This window comes from Idiotropiscis lumnitzeri, chromosome 11 (assembly GCF_059441095.1).
Source record: "Idiotropiscis lumnitzeri isolate Australia: NSW breed Sydney's pygmy pipehorse chromosome 11, RoL_Ilum_1.0, whole genome shotgun sequence".
Classification (NCBI taxonomy): Eukaryota; Metazoa; Chordata; class Actinopteri; order Syngnathiformes; family Syngnathidae; genus Idiotropiscis; species Idiotropiscis lumnitzeri.
Genome location: NC_142401.1, coordinates 17,822,157 through 17,846,958, shown reverse-complemented (window position 1 = coordinate 17,846,958; position 24,802 = coordinate 17,822,157). Strand labels below are relative to the sequence as shown.

At 40.1% G+C, this 24,802-nt stretch overlaps 1 protein-coding gene across 2 annotated transcripts in view; it reads left to right on the top strand.

Annotated features, from left to right (window-relative positions):
- Positions 1-24,802, top strand: part of slc12a5a (solute carrier family 12 member 5a) — a 170,600-nt gene that overhangs the window by 102,274 nt on the left and 43,524 nt on the right. For both annotated transcript variants that reach the window (XM_088308008.1, XM_088308007.1), the window contains exons 2-3: positions 12,963-13,063; positions 13,695-13,832. In XM_088308008.1, coding sequence (XP_088164134.1) covers positions 12,963-13,063; positions 13,695-13,832 — 239 coding nt within the window. The remainder of the gene's footprint in view (positions 1-12,962; positions 13,064-13,694; positions 13,833-24,802) is intronic.

The window sequence follows — 24,802 nt, the reverse complement described above, 5'->3', positions numbered from 1 at the left end:
CAAGTCAAAGTGGCGGTAAACTCCCTGAGCTGGCTTTGACGTGATTTGAGAGTGGTTTGCGTGAGATGCTGCAGAAAATCCAAAGGGGCAAAAAAACGTCTTTTGGCTTCATTGCTCAATGAATATTTCATGTAATGCAGATAACTATCAACCTCCAAACTATATGCAGCTGAATTATGAAAACTCAACACACCTTTGTTCAAATGCCAGGTTTTTGTGATATTAAAAAAATATATACATATATTTCAAAACTTTTTCTATCCGCAATTTCCCCAATGATGAAAATGGTTATTGCTACACATTATATAAATATATTATTTTTCAGTCAGTTTTTGGTGTTGGAATGACTACAAGGTGATAGTCCCAGAGGCTCTCTCGTCACCGTAGCCGGGGCGGGGGGAAAGGCAATCCCTTAAAGCTTTCAACTCGTAACTGCTAACCAGTTGTTTCATTATTTATTTAGTTGTCTGCCCGAGGCTGGAAATATCCGCAAAGATCTTCTCGTCTTCCACAGGATGATCCCCCCCCACCCCACCTCCTCCCAAAGCGTTGCGGTGGGTCTGCGCAAAGCGATCATACACACACAAGAGTAAAAAGCTGAGATTCACACAAACACACGCACACACACACTTTGTGTATGCTATCAGTAAATGAATGGGACTTCAGTGGGTCGTCCAGGTAATGCACCTGTACCGAGGCGCCTGATAAATCTCAGAATGCTGCAGTCTTATCTGCCGGAGGCAGACTGAAGAACAAGGCTCCTCTTTCTGTGTGTCTGCATGTGTGTTTGTGTGTGTGCGTGCGTCTGGCGGTCCATTTCCATTGTTTAACCGCGTATGAGTGTGTTCCCATTAGTGTTGAGTTGGACACTGTACCAATATGAACCATATTTATGAGCGAAATGACTCATAGGCTGTCATTTGTTGAATTGTAATATTATGGCCGAGTGGTCTAAGGCGCCGCGTTCAGGACCCAGTCTCCCCAGGAGGCCTGGGTTCGAATCTCGAATTTCCCCATTGTGGGACTAATAAAGGGAATATTATTATTATTACTATTATTATTATTGTATTGTTAGTTGAAGAACTTTGTCAGTTTCTGTGGATGCATGGGATGAAAATAGCCCCACATTTGAGTACAACTTCCATCTGTAGATGGCGCTAGTTCACACTGGAGTTTCCACGTACCCAAATGACCATTAAATTGTGCAGCATGCTGGACTAGCATTTGGCACATGTGCCTCACAGTTATGAGATTCTAGGTTCGAATCTCTGCTGCGGCTTTCCTGTGTGGAGCTTGCAGGATTTCGTTTCCAGATTCCTCCCACATTCCAAAGACATGTTTCCAAGGTTGCAAATGTGAGTATGAATGCTTGTTTGTCTATTTCATACTGTATCTGCATTGCTATGGCAACAAGCTGGGATCTACCTCACTTCTCTCGCCAAAAGTCAGCTGGCATAGGCTCCACGGAAACCGCAAAATAAAAAGAACAAGTGATTTAGCAAATGGATGAGAAGATTTTGGCTGAATTAAATTGTATGATTTTGGTTGTCTTTAACTTAGTTGCAGTGAGTTAATGATGGCATACTGTGCCCAGAGTTAGTAAGGTCACAGTCATCTCGACCCACTCAGGGTCGCGGCGACCTTAAAGGATCTTGTCGGCGTTGCAGCAGCATTTTGCCTCGCTGAGGATGTGCAGCACGAAAACAGTTTGGGAGCTTTTTTGGCCCTAAATAATGCAGACGTAAGATGGCCTCGTGTCTTTCCGAGCTGTACGATTTGTGCATTCAATTCTGAACTTCTTCACATGAAAAAGCCCTTCAACACTGGGTGTGCATGTGCGCGTGTACATGCGTGTTTTTGTACGTGTGTGTTTGTGTGGTTGTGAGGGATGGAATTATATTGACCACCCATTCATCTCATAGCGTTGAACTATTTTAGCACCGCTACCCACCTTTTGACTTTGCTTTCTATGTAAGGACAGAGAATTTCACTCCCTTGTCATAAAATTAGGCCCAACTAAATGACGGCATATGAAAAATGTTGCCTTTCACAAATATGTTTTTTCTAATATTCAGTATTGATCAACACTGGCAGAAAAGTATTAATTTTACAATGTTTCTATTATTATTGTTTTTTGTATTTTGTGGTGGTGTACACTGTCGCGTCTCAGAAAAAGAATTTTGGAATATTTGGATATTAAATTACATTATGTGTGTTAATTTATTTTATTCTAGAATGTTTTTTGTTGTTTAAATTAATTTTGCAATGCTTGCATTCATTTTGAATCTAATACTTTTTTATTTTTGAGATATACAATACGGTACAACACAACTATTTATTACTATTTATTTTTTGTAGATATTTGCAATTTTTATTTTACTCAATATTTATTTATTACTAACCTTATTTTGTGAGAGTGGCAACATTACTATCTTGTTTATAAAGGATTTTTTTTAAATAAATACAGATCTTACATTCATATTTTTCCTCTAAGAGGCTCCCTCATTGATGAAATGGTATATCTCCAACAATGTTGGGTTTCAAGAACCTCAAGAAAATAAAGATGCAGTTGTATCCTTCCCCCTTGTATGCCGGACGAGATTGTGATGGCGTATCCGGGAGGGATGAGATTGTCAGTCTGTGAGGAAGCGAATCAGGTGTTAATTTGCACCTGGGCTCACACCTCCAGCTTTCCCTCAAAGAGGCTGAAGCTGACCTCAGATGATGTTCTTGTCACATACGACGTTAATCCATCCTCCTTGCAGCAGCCCCCGCAGTTGATTGAATCACTGTGGCCTTTGCTTCGTCTTCCTTAACACATCCAGATTAAAAAAAAAGTGAAAAGTGAATTTTAAAAAAAATGCAGTGAAAATATTGTTTTCAAGTAGGGAGACTTAACTTGTTTTTGCTTGAATTCATAAAAAAAAAATGGCTGCAAAACTTCACTGTATGGAATCTTGCATCTTTTGAAACAAAGCTAAATAAGTGCTCATGAAGTATTCATTAAGGCAGTGCGTGTAAATGGTTGCTCATCACTGACATCATTTGAGGAGCAATTTGCAAATTTTGAGGAGCAAGTTTTTGCACGTTAATCCTAGGAACATCAAGCAATGGATTTATTCAAAATAAAAATATGACAAAATACCAAATAAAATTCACTGTGAATAGCAATTAACTGTATTTTTTTTCAAGATTTATTTTCAGTTTAGTAATTTCAAACAGAAAGAGAAATTTCCGTTCAAAATATTTATTTCCAAGTGAGTTGAATGGTTTTTGATTTAAGAAAAAATCAGATGAGATCTACTGTAATGTAATCTTCCATACATCCATTATGTAAAACCGCGTGAGAACATTTAATGTGCAGATCTAAAAATCAAATCTCAGGACCATATTGTGAGAAGAAACTGATATTTGTGATATTTTAAATAGAATATACTATATTAAAGTTTTTTGGGGGGGATGCTTTGATGCTTTTCTAAGATCACTATCGAATTGCTCAAAACACTTGTTCAATTTTCACATCATAGTGTGACATGTGCTTATCGGAAAATTCATTTTTCATTTCTTGGAACAAGTTGCATATGCCACTTTGGCACATCCTCGCAAATGATTGTGTACACTTCTCGGGTTTTTCTGTCATTATTAAAATGTATGACAATAGGTCTGTGTTGAATTGTCTCACACCCCACAACATTTTGCTCATCCTGAAAACGTTGTGACTTCATCTTTAGTTGACGTCTCAATGAAATGAAGAGATCACAGCCCGTTGCCTCATGTCCCCAAAATATTTTTACCTCCTCCCGCCTCACTACTCTGACAGTATGAGATGATGAAATGAGCCCCTACTTCCATTAACACTGTGCCACGTGATCATTTTTTTTTTTTGGCGCACGTCACTCGATGAAATGCTTTTTACACATGTAAGTCACATCACAGACGCATTGCGTTCGCATTGGAAGTCGCGTTTGTTGTTGTAATGTGACTACGTAAAAAGTTATCATTTTAGATTTACATTTTTATCATTTTATTTGCGGACACTATTTTGCAGTTCATGGTTCCTGACAGTTTCTCTGAAAAGTCTACTCAGTCACCCAAGTACTTATTACTGGTGTTTCACAATTACAAATAATCTCAGGTTAACATAGCAATTAGCATAGCTTCTTGGTTTTCTGTTAATTACTACTCATCATGATAACGATATTTTTCAGAAATGGATCATTGGACTTAAGAGAGTCCACATCGAGTTTAGCAGCCAGCTGAAGCTCATTGCTAGCTATCTGTAACATAAGTCCTACCAAGCATGCCTTAACCGCCTACGTCCCTTAACATAAACGTGCGTGCATATGTGCTGCCCAGGAGGACAACTTCAAATGCTCCGAGGCGTATCAGTACCTACACAGTAATGAAGCTGGTCCTGTTTTGTTAAAAGAGCTTGGACATATACGTCTTATTTAGCTTCAAGCAGATGTAGCAAGGAGCCAACCAAATGTACAACTCCCCACTCTGAGGTAACCACATGATCAGGATGCTTCATGGAAACCTTCATGTAACACAATGTCATGAAACTGTAATCAACCTTTAGCAAATTTTATGCAAGCATCTCTCCGTATGGCAACTCCAACCGCTGCAAATAGAACAATCGCCCTGATATTTTGGATTTCATGAGCATAACATCTTCCTCTCCATAGGCGATCACGACAGTTTAATGACAAAACTGCTTTGTCCCAAATAATGGGACGAATCTTCTAATAATTTCAGAGGGTGACTAATACGAAAGTGTCGTGTCTCCTACACGCGTAAAAACAATCTGTTCTCGTGGCACTTGGCAAATCTTATCGGGTGGCTTGCGCTCTGCAAGCACATTAGAACAAGGTTCAATGCGCGTGTTGCGGCGCCATGCTCTTTGTCCCCAAAGTGAAAAGGAGCACAGATACAAAGTGGAAGTGGGGGTCTTTTCAAAAAAAGACTCTTGGATCAGTTTTTTTCTGTGATTGGCGCTGGAAACTAGCCTTTCTCACGGAAAATTCTCTCGTCATCGTCCAGCCAGTTAAAAATATTTCTCTTGTAGTCACAGATTCAACTTTTTCTGCTTCAAGTTCCCAAGCTGTGCAGGACATTTTTCATTGCAATGGGGGCTTATGAACGCTTAGAAAAGTTGGTGAGAAAATTAAACCGCACCGTGAGACGTAATCCGCTGTAACAAATAGCAAATTTCTTACCGGTAGTAACTGACGTGATCGTTTCCCCATGAGAGCCCTCAGGAAAAAGGCGGATAGAAAACGGACGGACGCGTTTGCCCTTCTCCTGACTTGGCACTCCATAAAAAGTAAGAAATGGCAGGTGCTGCGCCACCTTTGCGCTTCCCCCAATTACGTTAGCGCTGTGTAATCCAAGCCGACCTCACCCCTGTCTTCCCACTCAATCTTTCTGACCCTTCCATAGTACTATCGCTACCTTTCTTTTTCTCATCCCCTGAAGCCAATGTTCCACCCGCCAGGTCTGGCCAATTTCAGCAGCAGCAAGCAGCAACCCGGAGTTGCTGCCGCCAGGCGCATTATATCCTTTGGAGTGGAAGCCATTCGACTGACCGGACATTCCCACCATCACTTGAAGGATTCCGATTGCCAACTGCGGCCAGGCTTCAGCGTTCACATGTCCTGTTGGCATTCTTGTGGAAGCACAAACACGTCGAGTAGTGACTGCAAATGGAAATTGGAACATCGAAATGCACTGCTAGCCTTTGGAACCCCGAAATGGCTTGACATGGTGTACTAGTGTGAAGTTTGGGGCTCAAATCTCCACATTCCAAAACATGCATGTTATGTAAAGCCGAACGATTTTGAAAAATAATCACATAGATTTCTTTTCCCTCAATATTGCAATATTTTTCAAGGTCATCTTCCCACATATATTTTTTTAACAATTACTGTCGATAAACAATATCGGATTTATCATCCATTAATGTTTTGGAGTTATAGGTTAGGCATTGGTTCTTAATTATTTTTTGTTAAGCGCCCCTTGGAAGAAGAAAATATGGGGTCACACGTACCTCCCCTGGCATCACTTTCTACTTTGTGTTCCCATTAAAATAAACTATCTAGAGCGTGTGCTCGATAATGATTTTGTTGTGACTGCCCGAGTTTTTGCCATTTTTTGGCTAGTATTTGCCACGATCAGATGTGGTGCAAAAATTCAACACGCTTTACTCGCCATGGCACTAATCTTTGCTAATCTGCGTCTTTATCGCACAAGAAGTAAAAGCACCCGAGATTATTAAGCGGTTTGATCACATGACAAGTGAAGCTTAGCTTTTAAATCCAAATTCCGTCACAGAATGACAAGGTTTAATGGAAATAACAAATCAACTATTTGCAGTCTGTCATTATAGGGCGGACAACACATATATCGCAGTATAGCAATCATCCATGCATCTTGTATCCAAGCCGCTTATAGTCACAAAGGTTGCAGGTGTGCTGGTGCCACATAATGTCATTTTTTTTATTCCAGTACAAACGTCTCTCGTGCATAAATACTTCTATTCAAAGATGGCACAAAACTACTGAACAGCCTTCCAACTTTAAAGGTGGAGTCAAATCAAACATATTATTGACAATAACGTTTTATTTGTCCCCATGAGTCTCAACCCGCCATTCCGATTGATTTTGTGTGTGTGGATCAATTTAGTATCAAAACCCACATCTCAGGGAGCGGACATTTTGCCACTTACTGTTGACTGAAAATGACATCACAGTGCCTACGGGCTCAGGTAACGACCAATCATTGTTCAAACAGAAAACAGGTGAGCTGTGATTGTTTATTACCTGAGCACTTAGGTGTGTCTAGACGTGTTGTCTGTTGTCTACTGGTAAATGATGAAATTGCATCTTAAAACTAGAGTCGAGGAAATAAGTTTATAATTCCTCACGACCCCCAAAATGTTATCCATCTATGGGTTACTTCGTACATAAGAAGGCTCACTTGTTACATTTTGTAGGGGTGGGAGAAAAAGTTAATTCTTAGATGCAGGAGTAAAATATTTTCAATGGATTGAACCTATTAATCTATCATTAAATACCATAAAGCACTGACACTGGATAATTGAGCCATGTACTGTAAATTGCTAAATGCGCAATCGGCTGTGTTCCTCAGGCACTTTGTCAAATCCTGAGACCTGGACTTGGATTTACTTGAGTATCCAGAGCTAAAATCCACCATAATGCCAAAATGGAGTAAAGCAAAAAATATTTGTGTGTGTGGGGGAAGCCACGTTTTCCTGAGCTAGTTGACTCTGCAAACTGTGACGTGATGGAATATAGCCAATCAAAGACTGACAAATGTGCAAGCACTGGTAAATAAGACAAATTAATATCCTACCTGCCGTATTTTCTGAATCGCTGATCCAAAATTTCAAGGACATATCAAAAATGCACATCTAGACCCTCAGTCTCAATGGTGTTGCTTTTGTGTATCTTTATTGTACTGTAGATTAAATCAAGAAGGGATTTATTTGCCTTTATTTGTCATTGTCGTTCTCAGATTAGCGAGGGTGCTGCAAGGAAGGCGTTGTTAAAGTGTTGACCCTCCAAGTTAATCCCGACACTCGCATCCTGCCAGCGGCGTGGGCAGACCGAGACTCACCCATTCAACATGCTAAAAGCCTCAGTGGGCTTTCTTGTCCATGCCTCCGTTGTGGGCCAACAAGCCAATCAGGAAGCAGCAGCTGGAACTGGAGAAGTTGAAGGGAAAGCAGAGAGACTCGTGTCAAAATGGAAGGTGACGAGGCAAAGCGAGGCATTAAAATTCATACTGAGTCGAAGTGGCAGCCTGAATACTGATAAGGGCAGGGGTCCACTCCTGCAGTCACATACAGTAACAGTGACATAAATGTTCCTTTTTAAAAATGCATCCTAGCCCAGAATAATAAATTATGAGGGAGAGTGGGAGAGAAAAACACAAAGATCCTCTTATACAAGGATGCTATGTCTCGGATGTGCTTCTGCCATTGCTACCACAGCAGCTCGGAAGCAGTAAGGAAATGGGGAAAAAAAGTCAATTTATGACTGTGCGTGTGTGCGTGTGTGTGTGTGTGTGTGTGTGGGCAGATGTGGGCATGTAACCATGTGCTGTTGCTATTTTATTCCTCCCCACCTTCCGCTGTTTTTGCCTGTCAAAGCGTGTAATTCACTTGATGCAAGCTAAATTCCCCCCACAGACCCGAACAATCTTTAGTCCTTCATATCTTGTTGCAAAGATCCAACATTAAGAGGGGATGAGTTATAACTTTGCCAACATGTAATCTGCAATTATATCGACAGTATATAGTGCTTTGGAAAACGCTACAGTTTTGAAAAAATATCACTGAGTTTCTGCTTCTATTGACTGCTTTTTATTAAAACGTCACCGGACGCACACACACGAGCAAGTTTAATTTGAACGCATTCAGTGCCATGGATGTTTATATCCGTTAACTGGAATCCACCCATTCACTGCCGACGACAAATATATTGTATTTGTGAAATATGTTTTTGGCTGTGTTGTAGAAGTTCATTTTCTACATGAACTAGTTCAAAGTTCAGTTCACATTTTTTTAATGAACTTGCTCAGTTCATACATCATCAAAACTAAATACATTTTTCTAAACATGAAAATGAATATGCAACAGTTTTTAATCCGAGCACACTTTTGCCTTTCTATGAAAATAGGGCCTATGGTTTATTGATCAGATTTTGTCCTCATTTGAGTCATGGGTGAGCTGGAGCATATTCCAGCGCGCAACCGGATTACAACCCATCGCAGCGCAATTATAGACACACAACCATTCACACTCACATTCACACCTAAAGACAAGTTTTAGTCTTGTTGCAGTTATGCATGTTTTTGGAATTTGGGAGGAAGCCTAATGCAAGCACAGGAAGCAGGACGGCCAGATCTGAGATTCAAACTCAGAATCTCAGAAATGTGAAACGTGAGGCACCCGTGCGAACCACGAATGTACCGTCCTGCTATTTTCAAAACATTTTTTATCATAACATACTCATGATCTGCCACTACGATTAACATCCTCCCAAAAAAGCTCTTTGCTGTGTCGTCAGGCCGTCGCATGGATCAGTCTGGGTACATGTTAATACATTTCCAATCCCGATTTGACTGGAATTTAGATTAAAGTGACCTTAATCCTTCACCTCGCTCCACCGGCAGCGGGCAAGACAAGCGAGCCAGAAGAGCCCTATAGCCTCTCCGTTGGTAGACTGTGTTGTCGTACTCCTGTGAACAGAATTGGCAGCTGAAATTGGCGACACACCATAGGAATAATGACAAGAGAATGCAACTTTATTTCTTTCCAACCTGTTTGTTCTTGTTCAAATCTTAAAATATGGCCGTATCAAATATTATGAGATGTGTGAAGATAATGAATTAGCTCAGTTTTGATAATAATTTCTATAATGATAAATTATTATAAGAAGGACATCTCCATAAACATTTGATTAGTGGAATGTGAATATTTGCATAGTAAAAAAAATATATAAAGGAAAGTGCTACCCGGTCATTGAAAAAATTAAGGCTGCACAATATATTGCAATTAAATTGTCGTCCGGATAATGGGACAGGCAAATATCAAATTTTTTATATGCACTGTAATAATACAAATACAAATAATATAATATTATTTATTATTATTATTTTATAATATTTGGCTTTTTGTTTCAATTGTTTTAGTATATTTTGTTAACAATTACGTGCATTTATTATTCCGGCATTTATAGGTAAAATGTATATAGGGTATCTAGGCTATTTTTTTATATTTACTTTATTTTCTCATTTTAAATGATATATTTGATTAGTCGAAGTGATAATTAAAAAAAAATAAAATGACAACACGTATTTACATTTAGATATTTAATGTACCATTGTATCATTAGCATACCGTTTGTTGTGTACAATTGCATTGCATCATAGTGATTTGCATTTCTAATATTTTACCACTCCATAAGATGTATTAAAGTTTTACGCCCTCCAACTACTCCAATAATAACGCTTATTGTTAGTCTTTCAGTCTCTTCATGAGCGCACTGCGCCGGTCGATAGCGCAAATTCAAATACTTCTGGACAAGTGCTCCCTTATGGCTCTGTCCAAAGAACAGGAGAACTGTGAACTGGGCTTGTGAGCCGCAAAATGTGCAAACACAGTACTTGTGAAGGAAGCGCTTGTGGACTAACAATCACTCTGTTATTCCACCAGTCTGCTTATGTAGATTTATTATCTGACTTGGCCTAATATTTGAACTCTACTAACCCTGCTTATTTCTAAGATACACCCTGTGATATATCTTTGGTACATGTACAGAGTGACAAATAGAGTAATGGACAAGTTGTAAGAGTCAGCATGTTTGGGAGGTGAACCCTAAATTGAGTAAATGGCGTGTCCGGGACACTGTGATCTGCTTTGGATGCTTGCCCAGAAGATCGTAAACACACTCACAACAACAATGACAATCAACAAAGGCACCTTCGCACAAGAGTAACCTACGTTTGAGAAGGCATGATGTGTGCAGTGCAGTTCATTTCGGCTTACTACTGTAGTTTGTTGAATGGGGTACACACAGCGATTTTTAATATCCTAATGTAATTGATTTTTTTTCAAACGTGAGTGATCCAGCTATTGACGACGAAATGTTCAATTCTCAACCTTTGTGGCGATTTCCAAGTGTCCTTGAAGAAGACACTGAACTCTGACAGTGGCCCCAAACATGCTTAGGGCTATCAGAAAGTCTTGCCATCTTCCCCAACATTTAGACAGCCCTGCTGAGGGTGAGCGCTCATTTGTCCTTAAGAGGTTCCCGTGCGCAGTGAGCCTCAAAGCTGTGGATTTGGACCATCGATAGCGAGAGGCTTTGACAGCGTGAGCTGCTGTTGGACGCCTCCCATCAGATCGCAGCACAATAAGCCGCTCAGGGGGAGGCGAGTTCTTCTTGAACTGTGTCATGTTTCCTGAAACGGGCCGTCCATCATTTGTGCAATGATGGAGTTTAATTGTGTGGGAGCAGGAAGAAATGAACTGTAAAGAAACACGTTCTTTGGGGGCATCCGACCTTCACATGCGCTCAGCATTGTGTGCATCAGATCATTTGTTTGTCCCTTTCAACAGATCACAAGCTCTCTTGTTCAGTCTTGGCTTTGATCTTTAAAGAAATGCTAATAGCTAAAAACAACAAAGCAAAGGTTGCTTATCATGGCAAATTTTGATCAATTATTTGCATAAAAATATGTTGGCTTTTATCCCTCATTAATGACTATGGCCAGAAGCGATGTCTTACTTTACTGAATTGCCTACTTCCTTAATCCAGAAATGTCAATCTACTGTCAAGAGGAAGTTGTTGCACATCATCACACTGTTGACAACACCAGTTAACAGTTCACATTAGCGCTGCTGTGTTCATATGGTACAATCTAAGGGATTCTTGAGGGAATAATGATTTGTAATTGCGCATAGATGCCACAAATTAAGCACTTAAAGCAAAGAGGATCAAAAAGTGCCACTAAGACGGCCATAGATTGAAACTCTAAAGTTGAGCAATTTCACATTCATCAAAGAAGTCAGCCATCATTGTGTCCCAATCGCCACTTGTCTCTCTGAGTGTCTTCACGCTCTTTAGTCCTTGTCTGTGAGACTCATTTGTTGGTCTGTGTCTAGCCGTGGCCGGCGTCACGCCACATGGTCGCCGCGGCGCCGCCGCTATAAATAACCTGGTCTCGCGGCACTGAGGGCCGAGAGCCAGAGGGACAGCAATCTGCTGCCTCCCCGAGGAGGTCCTCCCGGGCCGAGGCGCAGCCAAGACGACGCGCACAGAAACGGCCTCCTTGCAGGCCACAAGTCATTTGAGTTGGTCTTTTTCTTTTAGGACTAATGTTGAACCACAGTGGAGAGAAGTCCAAATCAAATGGGGCATCCTAACAATGTCTTCTTTCCTTTCTGACCTTTTCTTCCGCGTTTCTTGATTTTTCTTACTTTTGACTCATTTTTTTTTCCTTCCTCCCATATCACTCACTCACTCACTGACTTTCCCTAAATTCAATGACTTCCTTTCAAAAGCCACAAACTCTCTTTTCCTTCTTTCCGTCCTTTCTAACTTACATCCTTCCTCCCTTACCTTACCTACGCAGTCATTAATTTCCTTCCTTCCCACTTTATTCTTTTTTGCACTTGCCCTTCTTTCCTTCATTTCTTCCTTTCAGACAGTCATTGCTTTTTTCCCACGTGACCATCCTTCCTCCTCTCTTTCTTTGCTTCTTCCCTTCCCGTATTCCTTCCCTCTTTGTGTTCTTCTTTGCTTCCATTATTATTTCCTTCCTTCCCATTTCCCTTGTTTTGCTTCTATTCCCTCTCCTCCCTTCTCTCCGTTCATTTCTTTATTACTTTTTCCGCAAGCCCATCTTTTTTCCCTTCCTGCCTTCCTTGTTTCCTTGCTTCCTTTTTAATTCCATTATTTATTCTGCCCTCACCTTATTTCCACTGAGTATGAGTATCTGATATTTTGGCTAATAAACCAAGGTTCACATTTTGACATTTTTGGTGACAAATTCAACACTGCCTACGTCATTAGTAATTATACAAATGCATCTTGATCAAACTTTGATGATCACTGGTTATACGGAGCAAGTCTGATTATCAAGTCTCATCAGTTGCTTTTGTACAAACTTTGTAATTGTAAAAATGACTTACCTGTTTAATAGTATCTCCCTTCGAGAGGCTAATTGTGGTGCTGCAGTTTGGGGCTATTCATTGAATGCACTGTGTAACACTGAGCATATTGCCAATGCACACTTCATTAGCTGCGCTCATTTTCCCTGTAAGGTCCAACTGTGGCCACTTTGGCATCCCCACGTATATCCCGATAGGTATCCTTACAACGTCACTCGTCTGCCGTGTGTGTTTGACTTCCTGTTTCTTTCTCCCTTTGCAGGTGACAATAACCCCAAGGAGAGCAGCCCCTTCATCAACAGCAGCGATGCTGCAGCGGAGAAGAGCCAGCAGTACGATGGCAAGAACATGGCCCTGTTTGAGGTACCTGCACAAAGCCCCACTGTTATTTTGAGTAGCGGCCCTGGCTGACCGACGATCGATGTCGGCAACAACGGCGCGAAGGCCGCGCGGGAGCGGCAGGTTAATGCAAGCTAATCTCACACGGGTGCAGGGATCAACGTGAAAAGGAGGCAATTTGTTGCAAACCTCTGCGCAAATACACTGAGATGGTCCCAGCCATGTGACATTTGAGCGTAGACGAAAGGCAGCGTTCAATACAGATGCCGTCTATTCAGGGTGTGAGGAAAAATGTGCTTTGAGAATATTATTACTCTTATATGGAAAACCCCTACTATTTCCGGGCTGGCTGGACCGAGCCCTGTCACAAATAGTGCAAAAGTGCTTGATGATCCCAAAACACTTCACACTCATTTTCCTGCCAGTAACTCAAATTAACACAAACAATATTTGGAATGGTGCAGTCACATTTGAACATTTTTGAGCGCTATAATGATAAAGTAAATGTGGCCAATGTGTGGGGCAATATATTCATCTAAGACATTGACTATGTTTGTCAATTTGTGTCATGTGAAATACAAATATCCATTAAATAAATGCACACTTTAAACTCAAGGCTGCGTTTATGGATGTTGTGTTGTTTTGTCGTGTACAGGAAGAAATGGACACCAGTCCTATGGTGTCGTCTCTGCTCAGCAGCCTGGCCAACTACTCCAACCTGCCGCAAGGGAGCAAGGAGCACGAGGAGGCAGAGAACAATGAGGCTGAGTCGTCCCGCAAGAAACCCGTCAAGGTATTGTAAGAATACAGCGCACATGCGCGCCACTTAAGTAGGCTTGAATGTGGAAGCGCAAGCAGCAGACCTCTGCCAAGGCCAATTCTACACGTGCGTATTTCGTCCATAAGAGTTTTTACATAATCTATTTTACTAGCTACAAACACTATTTGACTTGGTACTGCAACTAACAAGCCAGCAAACTACCAAACAACGGAAACTTCAACAAACTTTAACAAGCGAACTACCTACCAAACAAATGAGCTAGAAATAAGTTATAAAAAAATGCCAACAAGCTAACTAACTAAAAATCTAAAAGCAAACAAGCTAACTACCTACCTATTGTGCCTAAAACAGTTAATAGAGATGCTAACTAAGTAACCGCTCCCTAGGTACCTTCCTAAAACCAAGCTAACAAAGCTGAATACTAAACACCAATGCTGACTGAAATACAAACTGGCTAACAAACAAAACAAGTACAAAAATATTGATTTAACTCGTTTTTCCTGATGTTCAAATCAACCCGATCTAATTAGAATGGGTGCATTTGATGAGTATTTACATATATTTAATATATATACATATATGCATTTACATACATTTATGCACATACTTGCTTTCGATAAGCCATCAGTAATGATTTAGAGGTGTTTGAATTATCCATTGTCCATCATCTGAGAAGCTTATCTTTACGAGGGTTGCGGGCATGCTGGATCCTATCCCAGCCGTCTTTTGACAGTAGGCGGGGTACACCCTGAACCGGTTGCCGGCCAATCGCAGGGCACACAAAGACAAACAACCATTCACACTCACACTCACAACTCTGGACAATTTAGAGCATCCAATCAACCTGCCATGCATGAATTTGGAATGTGGGAGGAAACGAGTACCCGGAGAAAACCCACCGGATAACATGCAAACTCTGTGTTTGAATGATGGAAATGTAAATTCCACAGTCAGTATTTACATTAACTCATTCCCTACCAGCCGAGTAAAAAAAAAAAAAAAAAAAAAAAGGATCTTTGACGTCTTTAGCCGTCAATGGCAGTGAATGAGTTAATGACCTTACAAAGTCATTGGGAACTTATCGGTTTTGTAGGTCTTTAGTATTCCGCATGGCCATATTTTCCACATTTTTTTTTCTGTTGTGCACGAAAATGAATCTGGAATCACTTCGAGATGAGTAGTCGCTTCAGTAGCTGCAGTTTGTGTCAAGTGTCCACCCAAGGGGCAATTTAAAGGTTTTGATTGCTCTTATGCTCGTAACTGCCGCTGTGTTTCTCATCTAATTGTGTTTACGCTTAATTGTAATTGGTACGGAGAGATGTCAAAGCTGCTCAGCTATAGACTGCTGCATCTGAAGAGCGCTCCGGCCGTGCCTACGCATTTTGGTGGGAAATAAGTGATGGCTTCCAGTATAAAAATACATTGGACAAGCAAGTAGAATACCCAATCAAAGCTGAACAGAAAAGGAAGCATTTTTTGTGTTATGGATTGATAGATGTGTCCCTACTCCATATTTCTTTGTTCAACAAACTTCTATGCGAGCTTATATTTAATGGTACTTGTAAGTAGAGATGAAACAGTCTAAGTATTTTGCATCATGAGGATCACTTACATTAATTATGATTAGTCCGTATTGTGAAAATTAGTGGTAGAATAAATATTTTCAAAAAATTGTAGAACCACTAGCTGAAAAAAAATTACAAAATGTTTTATTTTTGATACAAAAAAAAATTGTGACCTGATGTACTTTTTGACGGTGAAACACGTACACAAAAACTGCCCAATTACAAGAATTATCTTTGGAGACAAAGAACAAGCATATTTTGCCTTGATTTGAAATATTTCATCTTGATTAGTTTTTGCTGTGAATATTTGAAAGAAACTCTGTGGCTTGACCGGGGATAAGAAAAAAAATCTCCACTAGTTTAGAAGCCGTCAATCATTTTCAGTTGGCATTCTAAATCCCCGGTTTGTGTTACCGTGTCGCTTCTTAAATGTCACTCACTAATGAGTCGCCGTCACATTATCCAGCGCAATTTTTGAGTTTGCTTCTCAGGGACTTTGTTCGCCGGATGCATTTTTAGCCACCGTGGCAAAGCGAGATAACAAGGCGCGTAACGAAAGCCTCGGATCATTGATGGCGGAACTTGGTTTGGACTTGCTCAGGGCTTTCTCTGATGTTGACAGCTTGACAGTTTTTCCGCCGCCTTTGACCCGTCATGTCTGCCCAGGTGCTTCACCAGCGCCGCCATGATGTTTTCCTTCCTCGTCACATGTCACTTCTCATGGGCCGCATCACTTTCACTTCAGCGCTATCGTCCTCACCTTGAACCCAACGACGCCTTTAGACTTTCCTGTCTGTTACATCAGCAACTTCCTTTCCTGTAAATCCAAATGAGTCATGTAGATAAGCCAATGTGTTTTTACCCGACGGCTCTGATAAGATTTCTGGTCTTTTTTTATATGTAGCTTGCAATTTACTGCAAATTACTCCAATGCGTATACCACTTATCTGGCCAAAAGTCAGCTGGGAGCGGCTCCACCTCACGTGCGAACCGAATGAGGACAAGCACTGTCAAAACTTCATAGATAGATGGTGCTCTGTATGTGCCCTGTGATTGACAGGCGATCAGTCCAGGTTGTACTTCATATTCATGGTCAATTGGGATAGTCTATGTCTCACTTGAGACCCTAATGTGTATAAGTGGTTTAGAAATGGATAGATGAGGAGAAAAACATGATAATAGTTTAGACCATGAGGAGCTCTAAAATGGAGCCCTGCATAACTCCTTGGACTTAAGGGATTCTCCAGGACAAATATGGGCAAAGTATGGCCCGGGGTACATGTTCAGTCCGCCCGCAGTTTCTGAATGGCCGTGACTGTGACCATGAAGTTTTTTTTTTTTAAAGATGTGCTTTTATGTTATGTGCACACGACTGATGCTAGTATAAGCGGGGCAACAAGCTGAGCTACGACTAGCTGCCAATTTAGCACAATTTCCATTATTTTTGGCAACTTTTCAGACCAATACAGCTACTAATTTTCCACATAAGTAACGAGCAAAAATATTCCATTTATGATTAAACCATTCACAGGTCTGAATGTGATTGTGAATTTTTGGGATTTATGCTGTATGTGCCCTATAATTGACTGGCGACCAGTTTAAGGTGTACCCTACCTCTATTGCCAGAAGTCAGTAGGGATCATGTCAAGCTCGCCCATGACCCTAATAAGGACAGGAGACTTTAAAAAAATGATGGATTTATATTTGTGTGTATGTGTCCTGTGATTGACCAGTGACTGGTCCAAGGTGTATCCTGCGTCTGTCACCAGAAGTCAGCTGGGATAGTCTCCACTTTAACTGTGACTCCGAACAGGATAAGCGCTTTAGATTAATGGATGAACTGCACCTGATTTAATCTAAACCAATGAAATTCACTTCCGTACAAGGCAACAAGAAGACGCCGGTCGACAAATTGAATTGCTGCTTTCAATTCTGCAGCAAGTCAGATGCAAAGCCCCAGGTAGTAAGAATAGCATTCACTCAGACTTGCTTGCGTATAAGCAACACCGTTGAAATTTCACAAGGGATTTACGCAGTATATTTGAGTGAATCACCCATTCAAATTGTCAATTATTGAGTGAAAATCGGGTTGGCAGAACATGGCCCGCAGCCCACATATCGCACCTATGTTCTTTAATCCAGCCCTCCGTTCATTTACCAAGAATCATGTCATGCAATTTGTTTCATTAAGTTAGCTGTTGTTTTCCCCCCAAAAAGGATCATTAGGATTATTGTATGCAATTATCTCCTGAAATAATTAGATAATTCTTGTTATTATTATGTAATACCATAAATTATCTTGCGTGTAGATTTTTTATATTTTATAGCAATAAATAATTGGTTACTAAAAAATTATATATATATATATATATATATATATATATATATATACACATCAATTAATCGAGTAATCAATGAATTTCAGTTTCACAATAGTAAATCGTGAATTTCTGTAGTCCTCCATAAAAGACGACAGATTATATTTGTGTTGAATCAAAATAAAACATTTACTTTGACTTTCGAAAACATTGATCATTATTTTTGTCAATTTTCCGACATGCTTGGACCAAACTACTACCCGAATCATAACGAATCCTAAATTATTTTTGTTTGTGCATTTTCTGCACTGTCACTGTGAATTTGAAATTATCTCCCCTGCCCTCCATAAATACTGTAATCCCTGGTTAAGATGTCGTTTTTAGCTTTTAATAAATTCTTTTTTTTTTAAATAGTGCATAATACAAATTGGAAAAAAAATCCAACCTTTAATTCAAGTGCATTTAATCAGTGGGAAAAAATACATCTCACATGCAATAATTATTTGAAATAAAATCATGTGGGCCAAAACTCTTAGCACCTCTGATGGCAATACTTTGTCCACAAAACAGCACTTAGTCGTGATGGGAGAGCACAGAAAGAGAAATTGTCGACCATTCCTCTTTGCATCACGGCCTAATCCAATTTCTCACATTTCCAGTCTGGCTTTTAACACATCTTAACGAGGAGTACTAAACCGATTATTATGGCTGGGCCTCTGTCCCCTGTCTGTTTGATTTATTTTAATACATACATGAATTATACATAATAAAATGATAAATGAACAATATTTGTTAATATGTATGTATGTACTGTATCGAGAAATTATAGTGGATTAAAAAAAAAGTTTTGCATTCACATTTTAACTTTGTCTCTTTTGACCTCATATTCAAAATTTCCTGGCATCTGCCCATTTTCAGAATGAAAGCTGATGAAGACAAATGTCTGCCGGTTGAAACTGGGAGACCAACTTGTGTTTTTCCTTGGGTCCATAAAGGTGCAGCTCTCCATCCTCTCCCTCCAACCCTGCCAATACATTAATTAGCATGCGTGCTACACTTTTGCAGCTCCGCCAATCAGCGGCGCATTCCACCACCAATCTCTCCATCACCACGAGAGGCTTTTCATTAAGGCAGCCTGTCGCGGTTTATCGCTTTCTCTCTCTCACTCGCCTTTCACAGCCGATCACCTTCCCTCTCCATTTCTCGCTCAGCTCTCCGCTCTCCATCTCCCTCATCATCAGCTACCCTCGGGGAGGGGGGTCGAGCAAGGGGGGTAGAGGGAGATGGCTTTTCTTTGTGTCGCAGTGTGAATGAGGAGATTAGCAGATTGCTTGTCCTGTGATTTGAGGGAGCCGTCTGGAGGTCAGGCAAGTTCTCGTGCAAACTGGCCCGTAATTTGGAGCATACAACATACTTGTATGTTTTCTGACAAGGAATGTACAAAAGCAACCCAAAAACCTCATCCAAATCAATGATAATAGTTGCTGCTTTGGATTAAATTGACTACGTTCAATTCATTTATTTTTACTGACACAAAAAAAATCTACTTTTGTTTTAGAGATGCAGCTGGCATCTCTTTGCAATTGGATGTGCAATCGAAAACACAAACTAGCTAAAACAGATTGAAGTGAAAAAAAAAGTATATAAAGTCCACACGCTGGGCACTGAAATCATCCTCACCTCTGATGGCACACACATTAAATTAATAAAAAAATGTTTACTGTATAATAATAATCATAAAATAATGATTATATATGTACATATACAGTATGTCCATAACATTTTAATTTATTTAAGTGAAGAATAAAAAATTTTTATGTTTATGTAAGGAATATTCTAACGTACAAGATTTTAATCTTACTGTTATATTGCATAATAAAATAAAATTCTATGAAGGTTAAAATTGTTCTTTAATAAAAATATTTGCATCTCATATTTCCCTTTTTATACCTATAATACAAGAATGTCATTCATAAATTGTTATTTGTAATTACATTCGTTTGTTAAGTGTTTAGATTTTGTGTAAAAAAACATTTTTGGGATAACTATATCCAATTTAATAAAAGTAACAAATAATCATAGCATAATATTGTATTTATTTATCATTCAATGGGTATTCATAAATATGATATACATTAATATAATATGATACATATACAATTAAAATATGATTTTAAAGGATTTTTATTTTTTTACTTATATACAGCGGAACCTCTAGTTACAAATTTCATTGGTTCCGTGAGCCGGTTTATAACTTGTAATCTTCATAAATCAAGGTAATATTTCCCATTGAAATGAACGAAAGTACAATTAGTCCGTTCCAGCCCTCAAATGTGGTTATATTTAGCTTTTTTTTTTTACCAATGTGTGCTTAAGAATAAATATAATGCAATATAGAAATAAAGTGAACACACTCCTATAAAGAAACAATAAATTTAAAAAACATGATTGCTATTTATTGCTTATTAACTTTTCCAGAGGAAGGGAAAACGGGGATACAGCTTCTCCATTAAAAAAAACAATTCTTTTTCCAAACTGACATGGAGAAAATCTGTTACGTGTTTCTCTAATGTCTGTTTGCAGTATTTTCTAATTCATTGATTGATTTTGATTCACCTAAAAATAGAAATAAAAAATAATTAAGTTCGATGTTGCGTTGTCATTAATATAGATTAAATTGCTATAAATTCCTTTTGATAATTTTTTTCACTATATCACCGAGTGTGTTCTCATTTGTCTAACAAAAATTTCAACTCCAACACATAAGTAGCCCAGTTACAAAATGTGAAAGGAAGAGCGCAGATCATTCTGCTACTGTATGACAAGCGCTTCCAATAACATTCACTTTCACAGTTTCCCTTTTCTTAAGGGCCATTCTGATTGTTTAGCGCTTTCGATGTCTTTGGAAAAAGTTTGCGTCTGTCAACAAGGGACTAGCTTCCGCAGTCATTCAACATGACCACTTCTGGCGTGAATGAATTGTATGTAGGAAACGAAAACATGTGAGGACGGAAAGCACTGACATTAAACGTTTGTTCTCTCAATCAAAAAGACGCTATATTTGAATAAATACCATACACGCTGTAAATAGATTTTCCATCCATCCATCCATTTGATGTACCTACTTCTGCAGTGTACACCCTTAACTGGTTGCCAGCCAATCACAGGGCACACAAAGATGAACAACCAAAGAATTGTGCATAACCATACTGTTCATATATTGAAAATTGTACAGATATAGAGGTAAATTTCCTCCCAAAAAATGTCAAAATTAACATCACATAATGTATGTAATTGTCGACTGTACAGCTGTACCTAATGATGTGTCCAATGAGTGTATGTTAGCAGCATCTAAATCCGCTCCTACATAGTCATAACGCCCAAAGTTATGACAGCCTTAAAATATTATATTAGCTCCATAATGTCCAATTGTTGAAATAATCTTCGAGCTCAGCGCTCGGACGTCTTTCCATAAGCCTTCCGCCCCGTCTTTTTACAGCCTCCATGTTCTTCTACATTAACGCCGTTTCCCATCACTGTGTTTTATTGTCGTGAACTAATCCCCCCACCCCTGCACACACACGCACACGCACGCACACACACACACTCTCCTGCTCATTAGTCCAGTGCGTCGTATCAGTATTCCCATCAGCAGCATTTCATGTGCATCTATCTTGAGTCACTTCCTGTTATGCGCGACGTCTTGCGGGCTTGGCTGTTAAATTCACATTTCACAGTGCTCTTATTGTGCCCTCAACAGCCGCATGGGATTATTCTTTCATACATGGTGGGCCTTGAGTAAAATACCTGTTATCAGCCGAGTGGGCGATTGTCCAGAAAAGCGCTATCGGATTCATTATTATCATTATTATTGTCATTATTATTAGAATTATTATCATACTTTTTTACAATGGTACTGACATGACGTGCATATTTATGGTTTTCGAGTCACAAATTCACCTATTTGATTTTTTTAACCTGTACCAAGCTGTTTGAAAAACTCACCTATATAGAGGTTTTGTGCACCAAAGTACTGTCCAAATAGGAATTGGTGTCAAAGACGCACAGTATGTTGACGTGTATGTCGTGGAGGAGCTACGATATTTCGAGGTTACGAACAGCGTGAATTAACTAAATTGCATAACGGCGTAAGAATATGGCACAAGAAGGACCGCTCAGTTACTGCTGCACTCAGTATTTTTCATTTGATTGTTTAATTTATGGCCCAGAAGTGTTTTCACACACAATCCATTCATCATTTAGTCTACCATGTGACAAACGGTGTTCCCGGGCATGAAGTAGTTCCCTATTTAAGAACCGCACGGGTTATTCTGCATTTTGCCAAGCTCTTATATCACCAAAACTAACAAAAAAAATTGAGAGCATTTCAGTCCTCATGAAACATTCAGCAAGCTGAGCTTTTTAACATGGATTTGAAATCTTTTAAATCATAAATTGTTTATGTGCCCTGCTCCCCATTTTGCAAATCTTCTCCTTTGGCCTACATGTTCACCTTACTCATTGCAGAAATAATATATCGCTCTTGACTCGTGAGCATTTTCTACAGTTTAAGCAATCGAACATAAGTTTCACACTACAGTGTTCCCCCACATATTTGCATTTTGCAAATTCATTTATTTATGAATTATTTTTGATAACCTATGCTCGATTTTTCTGTGAAAAACTAACTAACACTAATTTGAAGTAAGGGGAGGAGCTTCATTTTGCTTGGTCATAGCCTCCTCCTATAGAAATGTAGTGCTTTTGCCGCCATCTTGGTTGGAGAGGCCGACCTCTCCAACTGGGCTCAATTATTTGTGGATTTTCCCTGCTGACGCTGTCCATAATGCACGAGAAATCGGATGGTTTCCGCTGTGACGATTCATTTCTGTTTCAATGTGTACAATGATTGCCCCTGAAAAGGTGAGTTTGGTCGATCACGGGACAGCGCTTTTAATCAGAATTCCATGCAGGACTTGGCCGTTGCCTTTGTCCTGGAAAGCCGGCCAAAAATTATGTGGGCAGGCTCGTACTTTTGAGGTCGGTAGGCCTCTCCTCTCACCAGCTATTTAATAATTCAGCACACCTGAGTAGGAACACATTTGCTCTATCGACTCCTGTTTGTCCAGCCGAGCGTGGCGGCAGTGTTACAAGCTCGCCCTCAGCCTCCTTCCTCGCCTCCCTTCCATTTAATTCCTTCGTCATTTAATTACATCCTCTTCCCTCGCCCAAATTGGAAATTCAACGTGATTGTGCCGCAAAGGTGTTACTTCCCCTATCCATGCGATCCAAGCAGTGGCCTGCGGTAGATTCCAGGAAGGAATAATCCTGTAAGACGTCATTAAGGTGATGGCAATCGTTCCGTCCTGACTCTCTTGAACGTCTCCCCATCCATCGCCCGCGGATAGAAATAGTCGCGCATTTCCTTCCTCCCTTTCTTCGTTACCTCAGTGGTTGACCACAATCTCTCTTTATTAGATCAAGGTTGTCAACAGCGCTTGTTCCTGAGGTTGTGTAGATGTCCACAGGCAAATTGGAAGTAAGACTATTGGCCTGCAATGTGGGACAAAAAAAAATAAAACATTGTGGGACATTTTATGTTTTTGAGAAATAGTAAACCAGATGGAAACAAGAGCGTATTTCACTGTGCTGTGGCACTTCTGTCTGTGATTTGGGGTAAGCGAGTCACACACATACCTCTAAACAGGCCAAATTGGAGACTTTTTCCCTCAAAATCAACAAAGGGCTGATGATCTGACGTCTCATGACCATTTTCGTAATTAACTTGTGGTATTGCGTGTGTTAAGAGTCAATTGTACTCACTGATTTGATCCCAAGCCGTTTTTCAATTTGAAACAAGTTCCATAGTTGCGGTTGCTGATACTCAACACCAAGTTTGGCCGAGCTATAACTTGAACGCGATCGTTAGCCAATTAGGAAGCAGCATTTTCAAAGTCTGTATGCGTATTCAGCGCTTCAGGAAAATTAGCTTTTGTTGGACCGAGAATTGAAGTATGTTTATTGTAGCTCGTTTCCACTCCAAATCTACACCAATCAGTGATTTAATCAGGTGTTCAGACTAGATATTTTACTTTACACCTGCATCTTACCTCAGAAGAAATTCCAGAAAAATTGTATGTTTGCAACTTCATGGCATGTCCTTTTTCTCCCACCAAGGTCCTTAAAGGCAGGCTTCAATGGATTTGATACGGAACAAGTTTTAGGATGAACTACAAGGAATGTTCTTTTTGATGAATGGACAAAAAGTTCCACGTTAAAGCCTTGTTTCCACCCGTGGTTAAGTTCAGTCGACCATAGTTGGGGATCAGGTCAACACTATTCAGGCTTCCATTTTCCACCACTGGATGCATTGGTGGCATGGTGAAAGCTGTGATCATGTTGAACACAACAATTTTCCCAACTTGGCAACATGGGAACTGTATCATACGGGACAAAATGCCCTCCAGCATGTGATTAAAACTGTAAAACACCTGTGGAGTAATCATCTTGAATAACAGTGGCTGGTTGCCACTCGTCATGTTATCCACTGCCTGTTAAAGTCAAGTTTCATTATTTTCTCGCATCATTGTTTTGTGCGAAAGGAACCAACATGGAATGAGGGCAATAAAGCATACCACAAAATCTTCTGGCGTCGGAGGTGGTACTCGAGGCATAACAGAGGCGGGATGTTGACGTTGCCAAAGTTGAAAGCCAGAACCACGAGTTTGAAATTTAACACCCAGCATTCACCTGTGGACACCGAACCGAATCATAGCGCTTAATGCAAATGAGGCTTCCTGCAAATATTTTGAATGTTACTTTATTTCCTTAAAAGTGCAGTTTGGTGAGATTCTAGTGGCGAGAGACAGAGCGTGAGGAAGTGGAATTTAGTGCCGTGGCAAATTTATCAAGGGGTGCGCATCTGGCCCACCTGAGCCAACCATTCTGTGGCCTGACTATGCAACCCCCCCCAACCCTCCCCACCCCATAGCCCCCCTCTGTGGGCAGCTGTTGCCTCGCAGCTCGCTCAGCGGTGCCCTGCTAGCCTACCTGTGGCTGTGCAGCAGCCTGGCCTCCCTGCGCTCACGGTGGCGAGCTC